The 15687-nt window shown below is 41.6% G+C and overlaps 1 protein-coding gene across 2 annotated transcripts in view; it reads right to left on the reverse strand.

Moving 5' to 3' along the window:
- LOC309485367 (sodium/potassium/calcium exchanger 3) overlaps nt 1-15687 on the reverse strand; it is a 63201-nt gene that overhangs the window by 22716 nt on the left and 24798 nt on the right. Inside the window, exons 3-7 of one of the 2 annotated variants that reach the window (XM_082152205.1) lie at nt 9783-9859; nt 9573-9647; nt 3503-3587; nt 2558-2661; nt 2271-2345 (exon numbers count right to left, since the gene is read on the reverse strand). In XM_082152205.1, coding sequence (XP_082008331.1) covers nt 2271-2345; nt 2558-2661; nt 3503-3587; nt 9573-9647; nt 9783-9859 — 416 coding nt within the window. The remainder of the gene's footprint in view (nt 1-2270; nt 2346-2557; nt 2662-3502; nt 3588-9572; nt 9648-9782; nt 9860-15687) is intronic. The other variant, XM_082152206.1, reaches the window with a different exon arrangement.

The raw sequence follows: 15687 nt of genomic DNA on the forward strand, positions 1-15687 counted from the left end.
TCTAAAGGTTGTCATTTTAATTTGTCTATTTTATGGACCTATGGTCAAAAAGAAGATTAAACCCATAGGGACCTGAGATCCTGGGATTGAATTCATATCCAAACAGCAGAACCTTGTGAATGTATACGGAGAGGACCAGCCTGCTGCAGCACAAACATCTTGTAATGGCTCACACTTAGCTAGTACACTACTAGTGGAGTGAGCCCTGTTGCCAAGAGGTGAAGCCATTTTGCGTGCCTCATATGCAACGAAATCACATCAACAATATAATGGAATAGACTCTGCTTAGAGACAGGGGAACCTCTGCCATGGCCTCCAAAGCTGAAAAGTAACTGATCGGATTTACACTACAAGTCTGAGTGGCCAACGAAAATCCTCAAGGTCCTGACTGGGGACAAGAGATGAAGCCTTTCTTACCTTTGCAAGTCAAACGGTGGAGGAGAAAAGACTTAAAGGATGACCGAATTGGCGATCGAAAACAGCACCTATGTAACGTAACCCAATCTCAGGTACAATAGAACTTTGACTAGTCCATGGGGCAAAAACGAAGCAGGAGGGGGCAACTGAAAGGACTGCAAATCTCCAGTTCTCAAGGTTCAAGGGTTTAATAAATAATAATACAGTTATTAAAAAAACAACAACAAAAAAACATTGAAACTGTATTACACCTGCACGTATCTATATTATTGCACGCAGAGCAGAAGAGCAATAATTTGTCAGTCGAACAGCCTCTGGATAAAAACTGTTCCTGAGCCTAGTTGTTCTTGCCTGGATGGAGTGCAACCTTCTTCCTGACAGAAGCGGGGCAAACAGTCCATAGGCAGGGTAGGAAGAGTCCTTCATAATACTTGCAGCCCTGTTTCTGCATCTACTACTGTAAATATCCTCAATTGTTGGAAAACTGCAGCCAGTAATCCTCTGTGCCGATTTCACCACAGACAGCTGCAGAGAATTCCTGTCTGTGGCAGAACAGTTTCCAAACCACACAAGTAACACATGACGTGGTGATACTCTCCACTGCACACCTATAGAAGGATGTAAGGACTGTGGTGCCCAGCCCAGCCCTCTTGAGCCTCCACAAGAAGTACAGCCATTGATTGGCCTTCTTTATTATACTCATGGCATTAGTATACTAGGTTAGGTCATGGTCGATGTATATTCCCAGATATTTGAAACTAGGGATGACCTTAATAGATGTTTCTCCAATGTAGATAGGAACAGGAAGGCTCCTAACGACCCTCCAAAAATCCACAATCATATCCTTCGTTTTCTTATCATCTGCTCTTTCTCTGCTCTGTCTCTTAAGCAAAGTCAGAAACTTCTCTGACTCTGACTCCAAGGGCTCAACCAGAGCCTCTGATAAGACTTCCAGAACTATGGAAAGACCCCAGGAAGGAACTCGAGGTCTGCAGATATGCCTCAGCTGTAAAAAATGAGACACATGAATATACTAATATATATATATAACGTACATCTAAAACTCCTAAGATCCTGATGCCTATTTAGCATTTAAAATTGAGAGGAAAGTGCTAAAATAGAGAGCTTATTAAGCACAGCCAATAATCAGCCAGTTACAACACAGTCTGGAAGATGGCTAGAAGTCAATATAACTTATTTTTTTTAGATACAGGGAGAAAGATGTAAGAAACTTGTAGATACAAAGATACATAAAAGAATGATGAGATCATTGTTTGTACATAGTCGGAGGAAGGAGAGAAAGAAAGGGGGAACACCCGTCTGCTCAACATTTCCTTCGGCCTTATTTGGTTGCAGACCCGTAATCTCTGCAAATGTGTCATCTGCCTCGCTTTCTTCTCTTGAAAATCTGGTGATGTGCATTTCAGGCATCTATTTATGTTCTTAGTTACACACTGATGCTATGTCACCTGACAATGCAGTTGACCAATCAAGATTATCTTTTTCCACACGTGCTTCAGACACCGGTTCATGCAGAAGTGTTCCCATAGCGTCAAAGTCATTACGCAGCATTGAGTTCCACTCAAAAGGGAACTTCTAAGATTTGATAATCTCGATTTAATAATATATATTGCTATTTTAGTTTTATTTCAATGAATTCTGCAGCCCAATTTGGTTATTTTCGATGTTACATTCAGTTGAATGAATTCATTAGCTTTTCATCAACTCATGAATCCCCTGCAGTTCCCTCATGAACACCCATTTGCAAAACCCTGCCTTAATAAAACAATATAAATTGCTTTAAACTATTTCTCTTCTCTTTTGTCCTCTCTCATATGTACCCATATACTCACCAAAATCAAGGCCAACACTGAGAAGATGTAGTACAACGAGTCTCTGAACATAGGCCACCAGGTAAGGACCACCGTCTAGGGCACAAATGAACACACGAGAAACTGTGGCAATATTCTTATTCCAAGTGTCAGCTCACAATTCTGACTTTTGTTCCTTGCAATTGCAAGTTTATTTTTCACAATTCTGACTTTTTGTACCTTCTTCACACAATTTTACGCTTCTGCTAAAATGTTCTCATAAACTGAGAGGAATGAATGATGAGGTCAGATTAGATCATTATGTCTACCTGACGGGCAAAGATGCCACACACTCCAATGATGACCAGTATGTTGAAGACAGCCGACCCTACAATGGTGCCTACGCCGACATCCCCCTCTGTGATAAATACACCTGCCATCAAGCACATGAACAATGGTAACAAATGTGGCAGAGGAATTACATTGATCATTAAACAAATTTCACATTTTACCATGTGGTTTAAATTATATATATAAAAAAGAACTCAATGGACTTGGTAAAAATGCACAGTTTAGCCATTTAATTAGTTTGATAAAGAGCACCTATGATATATATACATTGATATTGTTCCAAACCTGTATACATTTCATCCAAAGAACACAAAAGGATTAACTTTTGAAGAATGTTTCAGCTATTTTTCTGAAGGAATATAATAACTGTTTGAAGGTAACAAACTGAAAAATGTAACTATATATTCATTTGAACGAGATTTTCAGTAAATAAGGACTTACATTTCTGTCCTTAGTAGAGCTTGACAGTTCCTGGTAACTTCATCAAGTCAATTCTTATTTATTTGAGTGCTGCTTTTTACAATACACATTGTTTCAAAGCAGATTTACAGGAAATTACGTATATATATTGTAAAGAAAGTCATACTATAATGTAATGTCTATAATGTATTTAAAGTATTCAACAGTTTCAACATAAGCTTGACTGAAAGTCATGCCATACTGCATTTGACATTATGTTTTCATTGTATGGAAAAGAACAACTTAAATATTTAAAATGTATCCTTTTGTGTTCAATGGGTTTGTAATGAAGGTGAGTCAATTATGATTTTTGTAAAAAAAAAAAATGCATCAATCTGTCATCACAGTTTTGAGTACAGGACTTTTGCAATGTAATATATAAAAAGTAGTATGTGCAAATCTTAACCAATCATAACCAATCAAGTGGAGGTAGGTAATCAAAGGAAGTGAAAAATAAAACTGACCAATTAAGGAAGTAAATAATTCAGGAGCAGAACTTCCAGCAGCCATAAAAGTAGCTCCAGCCACATCTTCACTCAGCTGCAGATTCTAGTGAAAAGCATTATATAAAGTAGATGATTAATCATGGGTACTAGCAATAATATGAAAATAATAAAACTGTCTCTTTGACGATTCCTTGTACAGTGTCTTACACAATGTTTCAAAATATTTATCTGCACTCATGGATACCACACCAAATGCCATGTACATCAACCAACCTTCCCTTGCTAAAAAGAAGTGTGCTCTTTTGTACTGAATGTGCACTTGTAATGTACACCAAAAAGTATATATTTAAAAAAAGATATATATATATATATATATATATATATATATATTATTTGTACCTGCAGATTATATACATTTTAATATTACATATTTTTAAAGGTACTAAATTGCAACATTATCATTACAAACTTTGTGTAATTACAAATATATTAAAATACATGACCTACAAGTTTCATTAGAACTGACAATAAAATATATTTAGTATATCATAAATGCTTATCAGTACATTCAGCAGTACATTTAAAAGACAATAGAAGTAATTACGAAATTACTTCTATTAAGTCTACAATTGAAACTGCAGAGAGGGCTAGTGGATCTATGGCTGTGGATCAGGAGGAGTGATTCATGGGCTAATGCTGCTGGGACACAAGTCAGGGTCTATTCAACCCTAGCTGGGTCACCTGAGGGAGTATAATGATGAAAGACCCGAAACACAAGAGGAACTCAGAAACATCACTTAGGATGTGTCCCAGTGCATCCTAGGAGGAATCTTTTGACCAATTTTTTCTTTTAAATTTATTTACCAAAATTAAATAAATAAAAAAGTTGGTGTGTATAATCTGGGCAGAATGCTAGATCTAACGACCTGTAGACAGTATACTTCAAATCCATTAACATACGTACTGACATATCATTTAAGACTTTAAAATTATAATTCAACTTTATTTGGACTATTTCTTTATTGCACAATGCACATTTCTTAATATTAAGCCAAAAATGTGTTTTAATATCATTATTAATAAGGATTGTATGATCTCTGTATAATATCACTCTTTAAATGCAAGATATTTAAAGTGTACCAGTTCCACTTTAGCACAATCGAGTATACTTAGGTATATATTTATTTTGACTTCAGCACTACTTCTCCACAATTAAAGTGCATTTAGTACAAAATTAGTTGTTCCAATTTAGCAGACTTGAAGTATATCAGTTTTGTACAGTGGGGAGAACAAGTATTTGATACACTGCCGATTTTGCAGGTTTTCCTACTTACAAAGCATGTAGAGGTCTGTAATTTTTTTAATAATAGGTACACTTCAACTGTGAGAGACGGAATCTAAAACAAAAATCCAGAAAATCACATTGTATGATTTTTAAATAATTAATTTGCATTTTATTGCATGACATAAGTATTTGATCACCTACCAACCAGTAAGAATTCCGGCTCTGTTAGTCTTGTTAGACCTGTTAGTTTTTCTTTATAAGCCCTCCTGTTCTCCACTCATTACCTGTATTAACTGCACCTGTTTGAACTCGTTACCTGTATAAAAGACACCTGTCCACACACTCAATCAAACAGACTCCAACCTCTCCACAATGGCCAAGACCAGAGAGCTGTGTAAGGACATCAGGGATAAAATTGTAGACCTGCACAAGGCTGGGATGGGCTACAGGACAATAGGCAAGCAGCTTGGTGAGAAGGCAACAACTGTTGGCGCAATTATTAGAAAATGGAAGAAGTTCAAGATGACGGTCAAACTCCCTCGGTCTGGGGCATCATGCAAGATCTCACCTCGTGGGGCATCAATGATCATGAGGAAGGTGAGGGATCAGCCCAGAACTACACGGCAGGACCTGGTCAATGACCTGAAGAGAGCTGGGACCACAGTCTCAAAGAAAACCATTAGTAACACACTACGTCGTCATGGATTAAAATCCTGCAGCGCACGCAAGGTCCCCCTGCTCAAGCCAGCGCATGTCCAGGCCCGTCTGAAGTTTGCCAATGACCATCTGGATGATCCAGAGGAGGAATTGGAGAAGTTCATGTGGTCTGATGAGACAAAAATAGAGCTTTTTGGTCTAAACTCCACTCGCCATGTTTGGAGGAAGAAGAAGGATGAGTACAACCCCAAGAACACCATCCCAACCGTGAAGCATGGAGGTGGAAACATCATTCTTTGGGGATGCTTTTCTGCAAAGGAGACAGGACGACTGCACCGTATTGAGGGGAGGATGGATGGGGCCATGTATCGCGAGATCTTGGCCAACAACCTCCTTCCCTCAGTAGAAGCATTGAAGATGCACAAACACACAGCCAGGGCAACTAAGGAGTGGCTCCGTAAGAAGCATCTCAAGGTCCTGGATTGGCCTAGCCAGTCTCCAGACCTGAACCCAATAGAAAATCTTTGGAGGGAGCTCAAAGTCTGTATTGCCCAGCGACAGACCCAAAACCTGAAGGATCTGGAGAAGGTCTGTATGGAGGAGTGGGCAAAAATCCCTGCTGCAGTGTGTGCAAACCTGGTCAAGAACTACAGGAAATGTATGATCTCTGTAATTGCAAACAAAGGTTTCTGTAGCAAATATTAAGTTCTGCTTTTCTGATGTATCAAATACTTATATCATGCAATAAAATGCAAATTAATTACTTAAAAATCATACAATGTGATTTTCTGGATTTTTGTTTTAGATTCCGTCTCTCACAGTTGAAGTGTACCTATGATAAAAATTACAGACCTCTACGTGCTTTGTAAGTGGGAAAACCTGCAAAATTGCCAGTGTATCAAATACTTGTTCTCCCCACTGTATACCAAAAGTACAAGTGCAGAGTAATTTTTATTAAGTACATAAATATGCAAATGTATTTGTAGTATACTTAGCACAAAATAAATGGATTTCAAATACATATAAGTATACATGTGTTTCAAATACTTTTTTATTTCACTAGGGAACTGACGAAAATAACCATAATTTTTACCATTCCGAGTCTCCGTTTCACGTCAGGTGGTTCTTTCCACGTTGTGCATTAAAATTGTTTAATGCACACCTAGCCCTGGATTATCCCTTATGTTAGTTCCATTCTGTCTGTGAAATATTTTGGGTAGATGTATGCCACTTAATGTTCAGCACTCATTGGATTATTAATTATTGGATTATGAAATTTATTAGGTAACTTGCTCAATAGACAATTTTTTACTATTACTAATACTTCTCTTGTGTTGGATCTGGATGGCATGTTATTTTACAGTAGAGATGTGCGGATCAGCCCACACATTACTTTTCTTTCTTTCTTTCTTTCCTTCCTTTTGTTTTGTTTTTGAAATGTCTGTTTGCCTTGATTGCTGCTTAAACAAGTGAACCCGCAACTGCGTAGATTAATGAGAGTCTGCAAATTAGTGCCTGACGAAAAATTAAGCTTTAAACACATTAGCCCATACATTTTTTTTGCGCATATGCCACCATGGTGTTGGTCCAAGGCAGTGTCAACTAGCTTATGAGGTATTGAACCGTAGGCATTGGCAAGGTCAAGCCAAAGCACAACCAGGTTTAATTTAATTACAATTAACAGGCCAGAGGGGGCTTTGGAGTTGGACGAGGTGATGGTGATGGGATGGTGAGAGGCAGACAAGGAGGGACGATAGCAGGATGTGGTGACGGGCTGGTGACGGCAGGACGACTCAAAGGGATTGTGATGGTAGGATGAGGAGACCCCAGCGGCAACGCTGTATAGTTCCTGATGGCACAGACCCAGAGCTCTCTAGTGTTGACAGCCCACGGCGGAGACGAGGGAGGAGCCAAGATGTTGCTGGCATGGCTTTTGACAGCTGGGCGACGACCGACGGAGACAGAGCCGGTGGATCCGATGGCCCAGACGGAGGGTCAAGGGAGCTGAGCGATATCGCTGGTTCTGGAGACCCAAGCCATGTTGCGGCGACGAACATCGTGGGAGATGCCAGATTACCTGAGAACAGAGGCGATATCGACAGGAAGGAGGAACCTGCTGCAGCCAAAGAGGTGGACGGACTGAGCTCAGCGGATGACCCGAAAGTCCGTGGCGGAAGAGGTGTGACGACTAACCAAGGGGGAGCCGGTTGGACAAGGGTCTCTGGTGGAGCCGAAGGTGGGAGGAGCCAAGATGAAGCCGACAGGTCGACAGGCCAAGATGGAGCGAAGTGATCCGAGGCTGGCTGCAGCTCGCAGTATCCTCTTGGACAGGCGCTGCTGGTGGTTGCATGACCTGCGGCTCGACGTCCTGGCAGGGCATCCCCAGCATTGTGGTGGTGGTGGTGATGCAGTCACGTGACTTCTCCGTGGTCGTTGGTGTAGAAGTTTGCTCTGGGTCTGGCTGTTCTCTGGATCAGGATGCGAAACTCTGCAAACACTTTCTCTCAAACACGACCTCTCTCAAGTTTAGTTCATTGGTGTTTAAGAGGTCGACGGGAGGATAATAGTTTGCCCCGATCCAGAAAAGTGACTTCAGGGTCTCGTCATCATAAGGGCAGGTGAATGCAAGACGGCAAAATCTTTTGGTGAAAACTAAAAAGTTCTAGCTCTCACGAGCCACAGCAGTGAATTGCGCTGTGTAGTCCGTTTTTGGTCCTGTCATCTGTCACGGTAGTGATGTTACTTATGACACTGAAGCTTCAAAGCATGTATTGAGTTCGCAGCGCAATTTCTCATGAAGCTAGTCAAGCTACGTGCCAGAGCGCGTATTGTTTTCAGAGAAACACATGATCAACGAAAAACGAAGCCTTGCTTTCTTTCCAGTCACGTGAATGCTTCACTTTGCATGTCGGAATGTTTGAACCCAGACCACTACTCTACAGGTTTTTGGAAGTTTAAATCCATTTACTTTAAATATATATATATATATATATATATATATATATATATATATATATATATATATATATATATATATATAAGCCTATAGCCTATGTTACATGATCATATATTCTGCCATATAAACAGCATAGAAACCATAAAATATTTAGACCACCATTTACTTGCATCAAGCAACTCTGTTGGTATTTTTATAATTAGTATTAATATAATTGTAACATTTAATTTATTGTCACACTTTAATATGTGAATTATATTATAGCATTGTATAATTTTAACATTTAGCATTGTCAGGCTTTTATTTTCTCTTAATAGATAAAACTTTGGCGCCAAGCACTCGGGTTTATGGCTGCTATAAATTTGACCTGCCACAAGATGGTACTGTTTTCGACACTCTTGATGCTTCGAATCTTTTCCCGGAACAATCCGGGGAAAGCCTCAGTGCTTCTTGAGGCTTCATTTGCCCATCCCTATGTCACGGGGTGTTTGCAGACGAACAGACGAAGACAGGAGAAGAAGGTTCCAAACAACAATAGTTTTAATAATGCTATTCCCTTAAGCAGGCAGACAGATAGCAAACACAATAACATAACTGTGACCACACCAGGAGTGCAGGAGAGGGAACAACTTAAGTACTAAACACAAATGAAGATAGTTAATTAAACACAGCTGACACATATGCACTAATAATGACGGTAACCAAAGAGACAGATGAGTGGCAGGAATCTGCACAAGGACACGTGACAAATGAAAACAAACTGAAAGTCCATGAAAACAGAAACTAACAGAACATAACAGTGACAGAACTTATGTATATTCTTTTAAAGTATATTGTTTCTGTAATAAGTACTCTTTTTAAAAGTATGCTAAGTTTACTTCTTTTTCACAAGGGTTCCCAGTGGCACGAATCTCTGCTGTTTTAAAGGAATTATTAAATCCTGACAAATTGTGAACAAAGGTAATTTCCTAAAGGAACATGAATAAAGGGAATTTCCCAAAAGGAAACACACCTTCCAATCTTGATGTGTTAATTAACACTTAACCCAGAGTTCATGACACAAAGCATCAGTGCTGACCCATGGGAGCAGGGAAACAAGGCTGTCATCACTTCATTTTCTGAGAAATGGCAAAAGTAACGTGTTGTCATTCGTTTTCCAGCTGAAATGTCTGACAGGTGGCTTGACTCACCTCTGAGATCTTCTCCAGGGAGGGGACAAAATAGTCATCGCAAACAAGAGCAAGTGCGTAGAACATATAGATGGCCTGCAACAAGAAGAGAGAAGATTAGATAGATAGATACTGTAGATAGATAGATAGATAGATAGATACTGTAGATAGATAGATAGATACAGTAGATAGATAGATAGATAGATAGATAGCTAGCTGCATCTCACTCACACATAGCACGTGTAGTAGTATGGCACCTCTCTTCCGCTGTTCTTTGGTGAAGATGTCCTCAGGGAACTCATGAATTGCTAATGGAAAGATACCACATAGTATGGACATGGAATCATTAGAAAAAGTTGTGCTTGTTGGATTTTCAAAACCCACTTAGTTTAATGTGGGGTGGACTAGTTGCATGTTCAGGCAATAAATACAGTCTGACAGAGAGGAATATGAACTTTAATGATGACAGAACCCACTTCTATTTATAGCAGCCCATCATTGTGCTACTGAAACCTCCCTTCTTCACACTCATAGGTCACACATACACACAACCTCTACAAAACCACTTTTCAACAATATAAAAAAAAATAAACAGACAGAAAAAAATGTTGTGACAATAATTTTACAATATACCATCTCGACCTACTATGTTCTCACTCAAAAGCACACATCACCCAAAATCTCGTTGCTCATAAATATAGAAGAATGAACAAATTAATTCCATGAATTAATTGGTGAATACTAATTCATTGTGAATACTTCACAGATTAAATAAAGATTTGTACACACTCATAGGTCACACATACACACAACCTATACAAAACCACTTTCAATAATATTAAAAAAATGAAACAGACAGAATTTTTTTTTGTGACAATAATTTTACTTGAAGTCGCGTAAATCTCACTCAAAAGCACACATCACCCAAAATCTTGTTGATCATATAGTAGAATTAACCAATTAATTCCATGAATTAAGTATTCACAGATTAAATAAAGATTCATAAATATTTGTACTTCTGTAAAGTTGTTAATTCGTAAATTAGTTTAAGAAGCTGTCAATAAATCAATATTGTACGTTTAGTGCCTATGCAAACAAAGGTAAATGTACGCATGCTGTGGTATTGACACATTTTAATTATAAATAAATTTATAAATACATGCAAATACTCATAAGATCATGTTGCTACTATCCACGCTCATTATATAGCTCTATATTGTTTGACAGCATGTCAATTGACAAATTTTTACGAGATATTTTAGGAAAAATAAGTTCTCAGTCATGTTTTGGAAAAGCACCTCTGACTCTGAGCAATACAATTTTCCACTGGGATGCTGCTTCACAGACTTCCTTAGGAGAAGGACTTGTGCAAACAAACGCATTCACAGGGATGATTTTCTTTTCTTGCCCTTTACATCCCAGACAAAACCTCTTCACCCCTCCTTTATTTACAATGGTTTGTTTTGCTTTCGCTCATTGATTGACTTTCTTTCTTTCTCTCATCTCTCTTTCCTGTCATCTTCTTCACCTCTTCTCTAGCCCAGTGTCAAAAGACATGTTTTGGCTCTATGTAAATCGCTGAATCGTGCTGAAATAACCTGGCTCCACTGAACGTCCTGACGAGTTGCCTCAGTGAAGGCAGTTACTATGGAGACGTCTTCCCTAGGGCAGAGAATTGTTGACGAGCAGCGGCAGGAAGCCAATGGCAACAGAGCGAAAGTGAGAAACTGGGTGGAGGATATATCTTTCCCATGGACTTGAATCAGGAAATATGGAAAAAAAGGAGGGACAAAGAGATGACAAGCAACACAGAAGTGCAACTGCTAAAAATACTTCATTTCCCTCTCCCAGGGGGAAAGTCTTGGGGTTCTGTGAGAAAGACACACATATAAGATGGTGTTTGACTCCAACAAAAATAGAGGAAAGTGTGTAAATCAGATTGCAGAGCAAGTGAATGATTTTAAGACAAACTGTATAAAGGGAAAAGCTAGGATAATGGAAACTTTTACATTCTATTTTCACAATTGTTTTTTTAGTCTCAACCTCACATAAATGCCAACCTGTCATTGCATGATTTGTAAACGAATACATTTTAATGTTTGCATCACATAACCAGCTCCATTTGTCTGGCTTTTTTGATGTTGTAAACTTTTTCGGTAGTTCACCAGGTACAGCACTGCACCTGTGATGTGGAGCGTTTGGGTACGAGACCTGTGAAACCCGAGACACAATAAAGAGCTCAAAGACTTGTAGAAGCAAGATACAATTGCACAGTTACTGTACATCAGCTAGTGTGTTTTAGACCATGTGTGCTTTTGTTAACACTATCAGTTAGGTTTAGTGTAGGGTTTCAGGGCTTTTATTAACATAGCACTGAGGCTACAGAGGTTGACAGTTTTGTAATACAGGCCACAAAATTGTAGCACAAGTAAAAAACATCAGTTCCCTTTCGTGGTCCCAACGAGTTACGTCGTGACGACGAATGGGGTTTCGCTTAGAAAGCCTCTCACCTTCGAGTATACAAAACGAGGCAATGGGAAGAAAATGCCATGGGTCTGCGGAATTTGCATGGCGTAACTCCGCCCCACCTCTTGGGTATATAAGGAAGTACGCTGGCAACATGCAGTTATGTTTTCGCTTCAGAGCCAAGCGTTTTCTTCACTCCCACAAGCCATTCTGAATTATCTTCACTCTACGAGATGAGCGGCTCTCCAGTGTGCTGGTGCAACGGCGTGTTCCATTGAGATCACATTACCTGCTGCTGATCTGTGCAGTGATCTGTCGACAGTGTGTTTGCTTCTCCCTGGTAGCTTCAGCACTCTGCTGAACTTTTTTCTCTCTCTAAAAGAGCTGCGCGTGGCACATCTTTTTCAATATGGTTCATCCGTGTGTTTTCTGGATGTGGGCGCGTGATCCATCTGCCTAACGGTCACAAGCGCTGTTTGGCGTGTTGGGCTTAATCACGGTTGGCAGCGCTCGTGGATGAGTCATGTTTTCATTGCGGGAACATGACCATTACGATGTTTAGATCGAGACTCAATGATCTCCGTGTGGGTAGAGTCCCCTCTGCCACACCCCAATCAATCTCTTCCTCGAGAGGGGATACTTTGGCTGGTGGCCAGGGTGATCTGAGGGTTACGGTGTGGCACAATAACCAACGAGTCATTCCTCGGGCTACGCCCGCCTCCACATCGCAAACCGTGGAGCTTCCGGGTGTGCCTGGTTCCTATCGGGGACCCAGTGTTTTCTTTCGGGGCTCCAGCGGATGATGTCATGTCACTCACAGCTTCACAAGGCGGGCTTGATTCCTCTGGGAATCAGGATTCGACTGCGTTGCCTCCCTCGAGAGTGCCAGCGTTAGCTGAGTCAGATCCAGAGCTGACGGCCATGCTTTCCCGGGAAGCTTAAAGCATCGGTTAGAGTGGCGCCGCCCTCCCCCCGAGTGCACTACCAGCACTCGCCCCCAGTGCCTTTCTCTCGGACGTGCATCAGGACGCCTCCGGGTCGGTCGATCACGGTCTGCAGTGCTGTGTGTCGCCTTCGAGGGGGTGCTGACCCGTGAGTGAGACCAGGCCGCCGTGTAACGCTGGTCCATCCCTGGCCAACACTGACAGAACGCGAAAACTCGACCACGCCCCCACGCAGGGACGCTATGCCTCCCATGTCCGGGCTGGTCAATCCGCTGCGCACTGCACTGACCTCGCTCTACGGGCGACATCGGTACCTGCGTGATCCCTAGGCCAGGTGATGTCCACAAGTGTGGTTCAGGAATGTGAGGGGGTCTGAGAACTCGTTTTCTCAGCTCCCCCACGTTCCAGGCTGGGCTCTCTTGCAAAGGCCGCGGGGCCTTTGCAAGTATGCATTTCCCCAGTGAGTTTTCTTGCACAGACCTATCCTCACGAGGAGCAGGTAATTTTGGTTGCGCCGCATTGGCCCACCCGGACCTGGTTCTCCGAACTAGTACTCCCTGGCCAATTCCTCTGAGGAGACTGAATCCTCCCCGCCCTCCTCTCGTACCCTCTTGGGACCTCTCAGTGGCTTTAACTGCCCTGCAGAGTGCTCCCTTTGAGCCTCTGCAAATCAGTGGAGCTTAAGTTCCTGTCAATGAAGACAGCGCTACTGGTTGCATTGGTCTCTATTAAGAGGCTAGGGGACCTGCAGGCATTTTTGGTTGACAAAGTGTGCCTGGGATTCGGGCCGGCCTACTCTCACATGATCCTGAGACCCCGGCCTGGATATGTGCCCAAGGTTCCCACCACTCCCTTTCGAGATCAGGTGGTGAACCTGCCCTCGGAGGAGGCAGACCCAGCCTTGGCACTGCTCTGTCCAGTACGCGCCCTTCGTGCTTACGTAGACAGAACGCAGTGTTTCAGGACCTCAGTCCAGCTCTTTGTCTTTTATGGTGAAAAAGCTGAAGAGAAAGGCTCTCTCCAAGCAAAGGTTGTCTCACTGGATAGTGGACGCCATTGCTTGGCATACCAGCAGCAAGGTCGACCATGCCCCCTTGGTGTGAAGGCACACTCCACCCGGAGTTTGGCTTCCTCTTGGGCTCTAGCGCATGGCGCCTCGCTAACAGACATCTGCAGAGCTTCAGGCTGGGTGACACCCAAAAAAAAGTTTTGTTTTTTTTTAAATCTGGCTAGTTTTTCAGCGAGTAACGTTATACGCTGTAGGATGCTTTTTCTTCTGATGCTCGTTGTGGGTCTTTTTTCTGCTTTTACTGATTTTTGCTCGGTGTCCCAGGTCTCCTTGCTGCCTTCTGGCTTGTGGACTTATAATATGTCTTTTTTGTATTCGTCTCTGGATTTGTATCATTTAAACCCAAAAGCCCGGCCAAAACTGCCTACCAGACTCTACAATAACTGTGTTGCTCTTGGAATTGCTCGCCGGCCTCGCTATATACACCGGGGTTCCCGTCGCAAACAGTGTGCAATAAACGCTTCTACAATCTCGGCTGATGGATGTACTATACCCGTCGTTTGGTCTTCCTCTCGCCGACTGCATAATAAAACATGTCATGAGAATGGAAACGGGAACTTTGCGCATCTCCGTCGTCTGGAATATGTTTCATCAAGGACTCCACTGGACACTACCACATCATCAACGGCACTTAAAATGGCTCTAGTCAATGCCAGGTCATTGTCAAATAAAACCTTCATTTTAAATGACTTTTTTACTTCTTATGCACTGGACGTTTTATTTGTGACCGAAACATGGTTAAAAAATGGTGACCAGTCGTCTCTTAGTGAGCTATCCCCATCTGACTGTTCTTTCTATAGCACCCCTAGGCCAAGTGGTCACGGTGGTGGCTTAGCCACGATCTTTAGAAACTCATTCAAATGCAGACTTATGCCTACAGATGACTCTTCTAGTTTTGAGGCACAGCTCATAAAAATTGAGCTAAATGGCCCCCTACTTTGTGTTTTAGTGTATAGACCTCCCAAAGTCAATACAAACTTTATTCACGAGTTTTCTGAGTTTCTGTCAAACCAAGTGTCTCGCTGTGACAGGCTGTTGGTATTGGGGGATTTCAACATCCATGTCTGCTGCCCATCTAAACCGATGGTTAAAAACTTTTTGAACCTTATGGACTCACTTAACTTTGTACAGTCTGTCTCCAGGCCGACACATATTTTAGGCCATACACTGGACCTTGTTTTGTCTCGCGGTTTCTCTGTACAAGTCTGTGAAGTATTTGATACTGGCATTTCTGATCATTTCCCTGTGGTGTTTGAGCCTGTTATTTCATATACTCAGCCTATCCTCTCTCGTCCTGTACACTATTCTCGTGTTTTTCATGCAACTACTGCTCTCGAGTTCTCCGAATCTTATTCCAAACAACTTTCAAACTCCAATGCTTATTTGTCACCTTGTATGGATACTGAAAAAATGGTTGAAACTTTCAAATCCATCTGTTGTACTGCTCTAAACACAGTTGCTCCACTTAAGCGCAAGAAGTGTAAGGTCAGATCCAATCCTCAGCCCTGGTTAAATGCATCTACTCGTACTCTCAGACAAGAGTGCAGGAGGGCCGAGCGCAGGTGGAAAAGGGATGGGCTTCAAGTGTCCTACCAAATTTTGAAAGATCGCTTAACAGTCTATCAACACTCTGTTAGTGAGGAAAAATCCAAATATT

This window comes from Leuciscus leuciscus (genome assembly GCF_965113295.1).
Source record: "Leuciscus leuciscus genome assembly, chromosome: 2".
Lineage (NCBI taxonomy): Eukaryota > Metazoa > Chordata > Actinopteri > Cypriniformes > Leuciscidae > Leuciscus > Leuciscus leuciscus.